An 11,096-nucleotide genomic window follows, 5' to 3' on the forward strand; every position below is an offset into this window, starting at 1 on the left:
GGGGTTATGGGGTCATTTATGGGATGGGTATGGGGTTATGGGGGGTTATGGGGTGAGTTATGGGGTTATGGGGTCATTTGTGGGATGGGTATGGGGTTGTGGGGGGTTATGGGGTGAGTTATGGGGTTATGGGGTTATGGGGTCATTTATGGGGTGATGGGGTCATTTATGGGGTTATGGGGTCATTTATGGAATGGGTATGGGGTGGGTATGAGGTTATGGGGTCATTTATGGGGTTATGGGGTGGGTATGGGGTTATGGGGTGGGTATGGGGTTGTGGGGTCATTTATGGGGTGATGGGGTGAGTTATGGGGTTATGGGGGGGGTATGGGGTTATGGGGTCATTTATGGGGTCATTTATGGGGTGATGGGGTCATTTATGGGGTTATGGGGTGAGTTATGGGGTTATGGGGTCATTTATGGGGTTATGGGGCCATTTATGGGGTGATGGGGTCATTTATGGGGTGGGTATTGGGTGGGTATGAGGTTATGGGTTCATTTATGGGGTTATGGGGTGGGTATGGGGTTATGGGGTCATTTATGGTTTTATGGGGTGAGTTATGGGGTTATGGGGTCATTTATGGGATGGGTATGGGGTGGGTATGAGGTTATGGGATCATTTATGGGGTTATGAGGTGGGTATGGGGTGATGGGGTCATTTATGGGGTGATGGGGGGGGTATGGGGTTATGGGGTGAGTTATGGGGTTATGGGGTGATTTATGGGGTTATGGGGTGGGTATGGGTGTATGGGGTCATTTATGGTGTTATGAGGTTATGGGGTCATTTATGGGGTGATGGGGTTATTTATGGGGTTATGGGGTGAGTTATGGGGTGGGTATGGGGTTATGGGGTCATTTATGGGGTCATTTATGGGGTGATGGGGTCATTTATGGGGTCATTTATGGGGTGATGGGGTTATGGGGTCATTTATGGGGTCATTTATGGGGTTATGGGGGGGTATGGGGTTATGGGGTCATTTATGGGGTGAGTTATGGGGTTTATGGGGTGGATATGGGGTTATGGGGTCATTTATGGGGTTATGGGGTTATGGGGTCATTTATGGGGTGATGGGGTCATTTATGGGGTTATGGGGTCATTTATGGGGTTATGGGGTTATGGGGTCATTTATGGGGTGATGGGGTCATTTATGGGGTTATGGGGTCATTTATGGGGTTATGGGGTTATGGGGTCATTTATGGGGGTGATGGGGTCATTTATGGGGTTATGGGGTCATTTATGGGGTTATGGGGTGAGTTATGGGGTTATGGGGTCATTTATGGGGTTATGGGGTCATTTATGGGGTGATGGGGTGAGTTATGGGATGGGTATGGGGTTATGGGGGGTTATGGGGTGAGTTATGGGGTTATGGGGTGGGTATGAGGTTTATGGGGTCATTTATGGGATGAGTTATGGGGTTATGGGGTCATTTATGGGGTGAGTTATGGGGTTATGGGGTGGGTATGGGGTTGTGGGGTCATTTATGGGGTGAGTTATGGGGTGATGGGGTCATTTATGGGGTGATGGGGTTATTTATGGGGTTATGGGGTGAGTTATGGGATGGGTATGGGGTTATGGGGGGTTATGGGGTGAGTTACGGGGTTATGGGGTCATTTATGGGGTTATGGGGTCATTTGTGGGGTTATGGGGTCATTTATGGGATGGGTATGGGGTGGGTATGAGGTTATGGGGTCATTTATGGGGTTATGGGGTGGGTATGGGGTGATGGGGGTCATTTATGGGGTTATGGGGTCATTTATGGGGTTATGGGGTTATGGGGTCATTTATGGGGTGATGGGGTCATTTATGGGGTGATGGGGTCATTTATGGGGTTATGGGGTGAGTTATGGGGTTATGGGGTCATTTATGGAGTTATGGGGTCATTTATGGGGTGATGGGGTGAGTTATGGGATGGGTATGGGGTTATGGGGGGTTATGGGGTGAGTTATGGGGTTATGGGGTCATTTATGGGGTTATGGGGGGGGTATGGGGTTATGGGGTCATTTATGGGGTTATGGGGTCATTTATGGGGTGGGTATGGGGTGGGTATGAGGTTATGGGATCATTTATGGGGTTATGAGGTGGGTATGGGGTGATGGGGTCATTTATGGGGTTATGAGGTGGGTATGGGGTTATGGTGGGGGTATGGGGTTATGGGGTCATTTATGGGGTTATGGGGTCATTTATGGGGTGAGTTATGGGGTTATGGGGTGGGTATGGGCTTATGGGGCCATTTATGGGGTTATGGGGTCATTTATGGGGTGGGGTATGGGGTGGGTATGAGGTTATGGGTTCATTTATGGGGTTATGGGGCCATTTATGGGGTTATGGGGTCATTTATGGGGTGAGTTATGGGATGATGGGGTCATTTATAGGGTGATGGGGTTATTGATGGGGTTATGGGGTGAGTTATGGGATGGGTATGGTGGGTTATGGGGTGAGTTATGGGGTTATGGGGTGGGTATGGGGTTATGGGGTCATTTATTGGGGTTATGGGGTGGGTATGGGGTTATGGGGTCATTTATGGGGTGAGTTTTGGGGTTATGGGGTCATTTATGGGGTGGGTATGGGGTTATGGGGTCATTTATGGGGTGAGTTATGGGGTTGTGGGGTCATTTATGGGGTTGTGGGGGGGGGTATGGGGTGAGTTATGGGGTTATGGGGTGGGTATGGGGTTATGGGGTGGTTATGGGATGGGTATGGGGTTATGGGGTGGTTATTGGGGTGGTTATGGGGCAGAGCTGTGGGTCGCTCACCGGCCGCGATGTGGGGCAGCAGGAGGACGAGGCCCAGCAGCGCTGCGGCCATTGAGGCAGAATCTGTGGGGCTGAGATTTGTGGGGGTTGAGATCTGTGGGGTCTGAATCTATGGGGAGGGGATCGATGGGGCTGGGATCTATGGGGCAGAGATCTATGGGGCTGAGACCTGTAGATCCGGGATCTGTGGGTCCGGATCTATGGGGCTGGGATCTGTGGGTTTAAATCTATGGGGCCCGAGATCTGTAAGTCTGGGATCTGTGGGTCTGGATCTATGGGGCTGGGATTGATGGGTCCAAATCTATGGGGTTGGGATCTATGGGGCAGAAATCTATGGGGCAGAAATCTATAGGGCTGGGATTGATGGGTCCAAATCTATGGGGCTGGGATCTATGTGTCCAAATCTATGGGGCAAGGATCTATGGGGCTGGGATCTATGGGTCCAAATCTATGGGGCAGAGATCTATGGGGCAGGGATTGATGGGTCCAAATCTATGGGGCAGAGATCTATGGGGCTGGGATCTATGGGTCCAAATCTATGGGGCAGATATCTATGGGTCCAAATCTATGGGGCAGGGATCTATGGGGCTGAGACCTGTAGGTCCGGGATCTGTGGGTCCGGCGCTATGGGGCAGAGATCTATGGGGCAGAGATCTATGGGGCAGGGATTGATGGGTCCCAAATCTATGGGGCAGAGATCTATGGGGCTGGGATCTATGGGGCAGGGATCTATGGGTCCAAATCTATGGGGCAGGGATGTATGGGGCTGAGACCTGTAGGTCCGGGATCTGTGGGTCCGGCTCTATGGGGCGGAGTTGTGCAACACCGGCGCCGTTCCGGGAAGCGGTGGGGCCGCCCCACAGCCCGCCCCACAGCCGCCCTACAGGTCGCTGCCCCGAGGGGCCCCGCTCAGCTCATTAAGGACGAAGGTCATTAAGGGCCAAGTTAATTAGTGTCCAACCCACTGCAGAGCCCCATAGGGACCCATAGAGACCCTATAGAGACCCATAGAGACCCATAGAGACCCCATAAGGACCCCATAAGGACCCATAGAGACCCATAAGGACCCATAGAGACCCATAGGGACCCCATAAGGACCCATAGGGACCCATAGAGACCCATAGGGACCCATAGGGACCCCATAAGGACCCATAGGGGACCCATAGAGACCCATAGAGACCCATAGAGACCCATAGAGACCCCATAAGGACCCATAGGGGAGGAAGAGGGGGATGAGGAAGGGATGAAGATGAGGGATGGAGGAGGAAGATGAGGATGGGGAGGGGAGGCTGGGGGGGGGAGGAAGAGGATGGGGATGAGGAGGGGAGGAAGATGAGGGTGGGATGAAGATGAGGTGGAGGGGAAGGCTTGGGGGGGGAGGAAGAGGAGGATGGGGAAGGGATGAAGATGAGGATGGGAGGAGGAAGAGGGGAGGGAGGGGAGGAAGAGGAGGGTGGGAGGAAGATGAGGATGAGGAGGGGAGGCTGGGGGGGGGAGGAAGAGAATGGGGATGAGGACGGGAGGAAGATGAGGGTGGGAGGAAGAGGAGGATGGGGGCAAGCGGAGGAAGAGGGGAGGAAGAGGGGGGGGGAGGAAGATGAGGGGGGGGAGTGGAGGAAGAGGAGGGTGGGAGGAAGAGGAGGATGAGGAGGGGGGGCGGGAGGATGAAGATGAGGAGGGGATGAAGATGAGGATGAGGAGGGGAGGAGGAAGAGGGGGGAGGAAGAGGAGGATGGGGATGGGAGGAAGATGAGGGTGGGAGGAGGAAGATGAGGGGGGGAGGGGAGGAAGAGGAGGGTGGGAGGAAGAGGAGGATGAGGAGGGGGGCAGGAGGATGAAGATGAGGAGGGGATGAAGATGAGGATGAGGAGGGGAGGCTGCGGGGGGGAGGGAGGAGGAAGAGGAGGAGGAGGAGGATGAGAGGAAGATGAGGGTGGGAGGGAAGAGGAGGATGGGGGCGGGGAGGAGGAAGAGGGGAGGAAGAGGAGGGGGGGAGGAAGATGGGGGGGGGAGGGGAGGAAGAGGAGGGTGGGAGGAAGAGGAGGATGAGGAGGGAAGGAGATGAAAATGAGGATGAGGATGAAGATGAGGAGGGGATGAAGATGAGGATGAGGAGGGGAGGAGGAAGAGGGGGAGGAAGAGGAGGATGGGGATGAAGAGGAGGATGAGGAGGGGAGGCTATGAGAATGAGCATGAGATGAGGATGAAGATAAAGATGAGGATGAGGATGAAGATGAGGAGGGGAGGGGAGGAGGAAGAGGGGGAGGAAGAAGAGGATGGGGATGGGAGGAAGATGAGGGTGGGAGGAGGAAGATGAGTGGGGGATGAAGATGAGGATGAGGAGGGGGAGGCTTGAGGGGGGGGAGGGAGGAGGAAGAGGAGGAGGATGAGGAGGGGAGGAAGATGAGGGTGGGAGGAAGAGGAGGATGGGGGCGGGAGGAGGAAGAGGGGAGGAAGAGGAGGGGGGGGATGAAGATGGGGGGGAGGGGGAGGAAGAGGAGGGTGGGAGGAAGAGGAGGATGAGGAGGGGAGGAGATGAAGATGAGGATGGGGAATGAAGATGAGGAGGGGATGAAGATGAGGATGAGGAGGGGAGGAGATGAAGATGAGGATGAGGATGAAGATGGGGGTGGAGGATGAAGATGAGGATGAGGAGGGGAGGAGGAAGAGGGGGAGGAAGAGGAAGATGGGGATGGGGAGGAAGATGAGGGTGGGAGGAGGAAGATGAGGGGGGGGAGGGGAGGAAGAGGAGGGTGGGAGGAAGAGGAGGATGAGGAGGGGGGGCAGGAGGATGAAGATGAGGAGGGGATGAAGATGAGGATGAGGAGGGGAGGCTGGGGGGGGAGGGAGGAGGAAGAGGAGGAGGATGAGGAGGGGAGGAAGAGGAGGGTGGGAGGAAGAGGAGGATGAGGAGGGGGGCAGGAGGATGAAGATGAGGAGGGGATGAAGAGGAGGATGAGGAGGGGAGGAAGAGGAGGAGGAAGAGGGGAGGAAGAGGAGGGGGGGATGAAGATGAGGGGGGGAGGGGAGGAGATGAAAATGAGGATGAAGATGAGGATGAGGAGGGGAGGAGGAAGAGGGGGAGGAAGAAGAGGATGGGGATGGGAGGAAGATGAGGGTGGGAGGAGGAAGATGAGGGGGGGGATGAAGATGAGGATGAGGAGGGGAGGAGATGAAGATGAGGATGAGGATGAAGATGAGGAGGGGATGAAGATGAGGATGAGGAGGGGAGGAGGAAGAGGGGCGAGGAAGAGGAGGATGGGGATGGGAGGAAGATGAGGATGAGGAGGGGGAGGCTGGGGGGGGGGGGGGGAGGAAGAGGAGGAGGATGAGGAGGGGGGATGAAGGCGGCGCTTCCGGGGTCACCGCCGGCGCCTCCATTGCGGGGCTGCGCCGGAACCGACGGGAACAGCCCGGAACGGAAACGGCCGAACCGGAGCGGGAACGGCCGAACCGGGACCGATAACGGCGGAACCGGGGCTGGAACGGCCGAACCGGGACCGATAACGGCGGAACCGGGACGGAAACGGCCGAACCGGGACCAATAACAGCCGAACCGGGATCGGGAACGGCCCAAACCGGGACCAATAACGGCGGAACCCGGGACCGGGAAAGGCCGAACCGGGGCTGGAACGGCGGAACCTGGGCTGGAACGGCCGAACCGGGACCAATAACGGCGGAACCTGGGCTGGAACGGCAGAACCGGGACCGGGAAAGGCCGAACCGGGACCAGTAACGGCGGAACCGGTACCATCAACAGCCGGACCGGGGCTGGGAACGGCCGAACCGAGTCCAATAGCAGCAGAACGGGACCATCAACAGCCGGACCGGGGCCAATAACGGCAGAACCGGACCGGGAACGGCCGAACCGGGACCAATAACGGCAGAACCGGGACCAGCAAAAGCCGGACCGGGGCTGGAACGGCAGAACCGGGACCAATAGCAGCCGGACCGGGACCAGCAAGAACCGGAACGGGACCGGGAACGGCCGAACCGGGGCTGGAAACGGCCGAACCGATTGACGGCAACAGCCGAACCGGGATCGAAACGGCAGGACTGGGCTGACAGCAAAACCCGGACTGGAATTGGGAGCAAAACCCGGACTGGGAGCTGGATTGGGGCGGACAGAAAGAACCGGGCTGGGGGTAAAACCCGGAGTGGAGCTGCGAACAAAACCCGGAGTGGAGCTGGGAACAAAACCCGGAGTGGAGCTGGAAACAAAACAAGGAGTGGAGCTGGAAACAAAACCCGGAGTGGAGCTGCGAACAAAACCTGGAGTGGAGCTGGGACTGGGGGGGTGACAAACATCTGGGCTGAGGCTGACAGCAACAGCTGGCTGGGGATAAAACCCGGACTGGGAATAAAAGCCGGACTGGAGCTGGGAGCAACAGCTGGATTGGGATTGAAACAGCCAGAATGGGCTGCCAGTAAGACCTGGAGTGGAGTTGGGAGCTACAGCTGGACTGGGGCTGACAGAAAGACCTGGGCTGGGGATAAAACCCGGGCTGGGCTGACAGTAAGACCTGGACTGGAGTTGGGAAGCAACAGCTGGAGTGGGAATAGAAACCGGACTGGGAATAAAACCCGGACTGGAGCTGCCAGTAAGACCTGGACTGGAGTTGGGAGCAACAGTTGAATTGGAGCTGACAGAAGGAACTGGGCTGTAGAGAAAACTCGGAGTGGAGTTGGGAACAACGGCTGGATTGGGAACAAAACCCGGACTGGGAATAAAACCTGGACTGGAGCTGGGAGCAACACCTGGATTGGGATTGAAACAGCCAGATTGGGCTGCCAGTAAGACCTGGACTGGAGTTGGGAGCAACAGCCGGACTGGGGCTGACAGAAAGAAACCGGGCTGGGGATAAAACCCGGAGTGGAGCTGGGAACAACAGCTGGATTGGGATTAAAACCCGGATTGGAGCTGGGAATAAGACTTGGAAGTGGAGTTGGAGCAAAACCCGGACTGGGACTGAAGTAAGAGCTGGGCTGGGGACAAAACCCCGGACTGGAGATAAAACTCGGACTGGGCTGACAGCAACACCAGGACTGGAGTGGGAATAAAACCTGGGTTGGGGCTGCCAGTAAGACCTGGGCTGGATTTGGGAGCAGAACCTGGACTGGGGCTGACAAACATCTGGACTGGGAGCAACAGCTGGACTGGGGCTGACAGAAAGACCTGGGCTGGGGGTAAAACCCGGACTGGGCTGACAGCAACACCTGGACTGGGGACTGAAACACCCAGACTGGAGTTGGGAGCAAAACCAGGACTGGAAATAGAAACCAGATTGGAATAAAAGCTGGACTGAGGCTGACAGACCTGGACTGGAGTTGGAAGGAAAACCCGGACTGGAACTGACAAACATCTGAACTGGGAGCAACAGCTGGAGTGGGAGAAAGCCTGGAGTGGGGATTAAAACCCAGACTGGGAGCTACAGCTGGACTGGAGCTGACGGTAAGACCTGGACTGGATTTGGGAGCAAAACCTGGACTGGGGGTTGACAAACACCTGGATTGGAGCTGACAGCAACAGCTGGGCTGGGGATAAAACCCGGACTGGGAATAAAACTTGGACTGGGCTGACAGCAACAGCTGGATTGGGGTTGGGAGCAACAGCTGGATTGGGAATTAAACCCGGAGTGGGAATAAAACCCGGCCTGGAGCTGACAGTAAGATCTGGACTGGAGCTGGGAGCAGAACCTGGCCTGGGGGGTGACAAACACTAGGACTGAGGCTGACAGTAAGACCTGGGCTGGGGATCAAACTCGGACTGGGACCAAAACCCGGACTGGAGCTGGGAGCAACACCTGGATTGGGAATTAAACCCGGAGTGGGAATAAAAACCCGGCCTGGAGCTGACAGTAAGATCTGGAGTGGAGTTGGAGCAAAACCCGGACTGGGGGTGACAAACATCTGGGCTGAGGCTGACAGCAACAGCTGGGCTGGGGATAAAACCCGGACTGGGACCAAACCCGGACTGGAGCTGGGAGCAACAGCTGGATTGGGATTGAAACAGCCAGAATGGGCTGCCAGTAAGACCTGGAGTGGAGTTGGGAGCAACAGCCGGACTGGGGCTGACAGAAAGACCTGGGCTGGGGATAAAACCCGGGCTGGGCTGACAGTAAGACCTGGACTGGAGTTGGGAGCAACAGCTGGAGTGGGAATAAAAACCGGACTGGGAATAAAACCTGGACTGGAGCTGACAGTAAGATCTGGACTGGAGCTGGGAGCAAATCCCGGACCGGGGCTGACAGTAAGACCTGGGCTGGGGATAAAACCCGGACCGGACTGACAGTAAGACCTGGACTGGAGTTGGGAGCAAGAGCTGGGCTGGGATAAAACCTGGACTGGAGCTGATAGTGACTGGAGTTGGGAGCAAAACCCGGACTGGGAATAAAACCCGGACTGGAGCTGACAGTAAGACCTGGGCTGGGGATAAAACCCAGACCGGACTGACAGTAAGACCTGGACTGGAGTTGGGAGCAAAACCAGGACTGGGAATAAAACCTGGACTGGAGCCTGGTTGTAAGACTTGGACTGGAGTTGAGAGCAAGAGCTGGGCTGGGATAAAACCTGGACCGGAATAAAACTTGGACCAGGAGCGACATCGGGACCAGAAGAGCCACCAGAACCGGAACCAACAGTGGGACGGACGGCAACAGTGGGACCAAGACCAGAACCAGAACCGACACCGGGACCAGGAACAACAGCGGGACCAACAGGGGGGCTGTAAGGTGCACCAGGACTGGGAGCGACACCGGGACCCAGAACCGATACCCGGGACCAGAACCGACACCGGGACCAGAACCCGACACCAGGACCAGAACTGACACCAGGACCAGAACCGATACCGGGGACCAGAACTGACACCAGGACCAGAACCGACACCCGGGACCAGAACTGACACCGGGACCAGAACCGACACCGGGACCAGAACCGACACCGGTCCGACACCGGGACCAGGGCTGACATTGGGACCAGAACCGATACCGGAACTGGGACTGACACCAGCACCAGCACCTGGACCAATACTGGGACCAGAACTGACACCGGGACCGGGACCAACACCGGGATCAACACCAAGGCCAGAACTGATACCAGAACCAGAACCGAAACCTGGACCAACACCAGAACCAGGATCAACACCGGGGACCAGAAAAAACACCCGGACCAACACCAGAACCAGAACCAGAACTGACACCAGAACCAGGGCCAAAACCTGGACCAACACTGTGACCAGGACCAGCAATTGGACCAGAACTGACACCAGAACCACCAGAACCAGGACCAGGACCAGCAGTTGGACCAGAACTGACACCAGAACCAGGACCAAAACCTGGACCGACCACCGGGACCAGATCTGATACCGGGACCACAAACAACACCTGGACCAACACCAGAACCAGAACTGACACCGGAACCAGGGACCAACACCAGAACCCAACCAACCAACATTGTGACCAGGACCAGCAGTTGGACCAGAACTGACACCAGAACCAACAGCACCGGGACCAGGACCAGCATTTGGACCAGAACTGACACCAGAACCAACAGGACCAGGACCAGCATTTGGACCAGAACTGACACCAGAACCAACAGCACCGGGACCAGGACCAGCATTTGGACCAGAACTGACACCAGAACCAACAGGACCAGGACCAGCATTTGACCAGAACTGACACCAGAACCAACAGAACCAGGTCCAGGACCAGCATTTGGACCAGAACTGACACCCAGAACCAGGACCAAAACCTGGACCAACACTGTGACCAGGACCAGCAATTGGACCAGAACTGACACCAGAACCAACACGGTTCTGCGGCTGCACCATGCAGGAGAGCTTCGAGGCGCTGATCCTGATGGGGTGAGCGGGGCCGACCCCCATCGGGGACCCCAAATGTCCCCACCCAGTTGTCCCCAAATGTCCCCCAAAATCGACCCCCCAAAAAGGTCCCCCATCGTTGTCCCCAGGGTCCCCATCACTGTCCCCATCGTTGACCCCCAATGTCCCCCAAAATGGGACCACCAAAATGTTCCCCCCGTCATTGCCCCCAATGTCCCCCCTTTCGTCCCCAATGTCCCCCAAAATGGGACCCCAAAAAGGTCCCCCATCGTTGTCCCTAAAGTCCCCATCGTTGTCCCCATTGTGGTCCCCAATGTCCCCCCAAAATGGGACCCCCACAATTTTTCCCCCATCATTGCCCCCAATGTCCCCCCCTATTGTCCCCAAAGTCCCCATCGTTGTCCCCCAAAATGGGACCCCAAAAAGGTCCCCCATCGTTCTCCCCATCATTGTCCCCATTGTCAGCCACAATGTCTCCAGTGTCCCCATCGTTGTCCCCCAT

At 56.5% G+C, this 11,096-nt stretch overlaps 2 protein-coding genes across 2 annotated transcripts in view; both read right to left on the reverse strand.

Moving 5' to 3' along the window:
- Positions 1 to 4,000, reverse strand: part of LOC125686229 (complement factor B-like) — a 57,770-nt gene extending 53,770 nt beyond the window's left edge. The window contains 2 exon segments of the mRNA XM_048929989.1: positions 2,755 to 2,825; positions 3,528 to 4,000. Coding sequence (XP_048785946.1) covers positions 2,755 to 2,806 — 52 coding nt within the window. The 5' untranslated portion in view covers positions 2,807 to 2,825; positions 3,528 to 4,000.
- Positions 4,001 to 8,164: 4,164 nt separating this feature from the next.
- On the reverse strand, positions 8,165 to 11,096 carry LOC125686218 (uncharacterized). Its single transcript, XM_048929964.1, has 3 exons — positions 10,954 to 11,096; positions 8,791 to 10,136; positions 8,165 to 8,427 (listed from the first exon to the last, which is right to left on the reverse strand). The coding sequence occupies exons 1-3, from the start codon at positions 11,094 to 11,096 to the stop codon at positions 8,165 to 8,167; spliced, it is 1,752 nt and encodes a 583-aa protein (XP_048785921.1).

Source organism: Lagopus muta, chromosome 33, assembly GCF_023343835.1.
Source record: "Lagopus muta isolate bLagMut1 chromosome 33, bLagMut1 primary, whole genome shotgun sequence".
Classification (NCBI taxonomy): Eukaryota; Metazoa; Chordata; class Aves; order Galliformes; family Phasianidae; genus Lagopus; species Lagopus muta.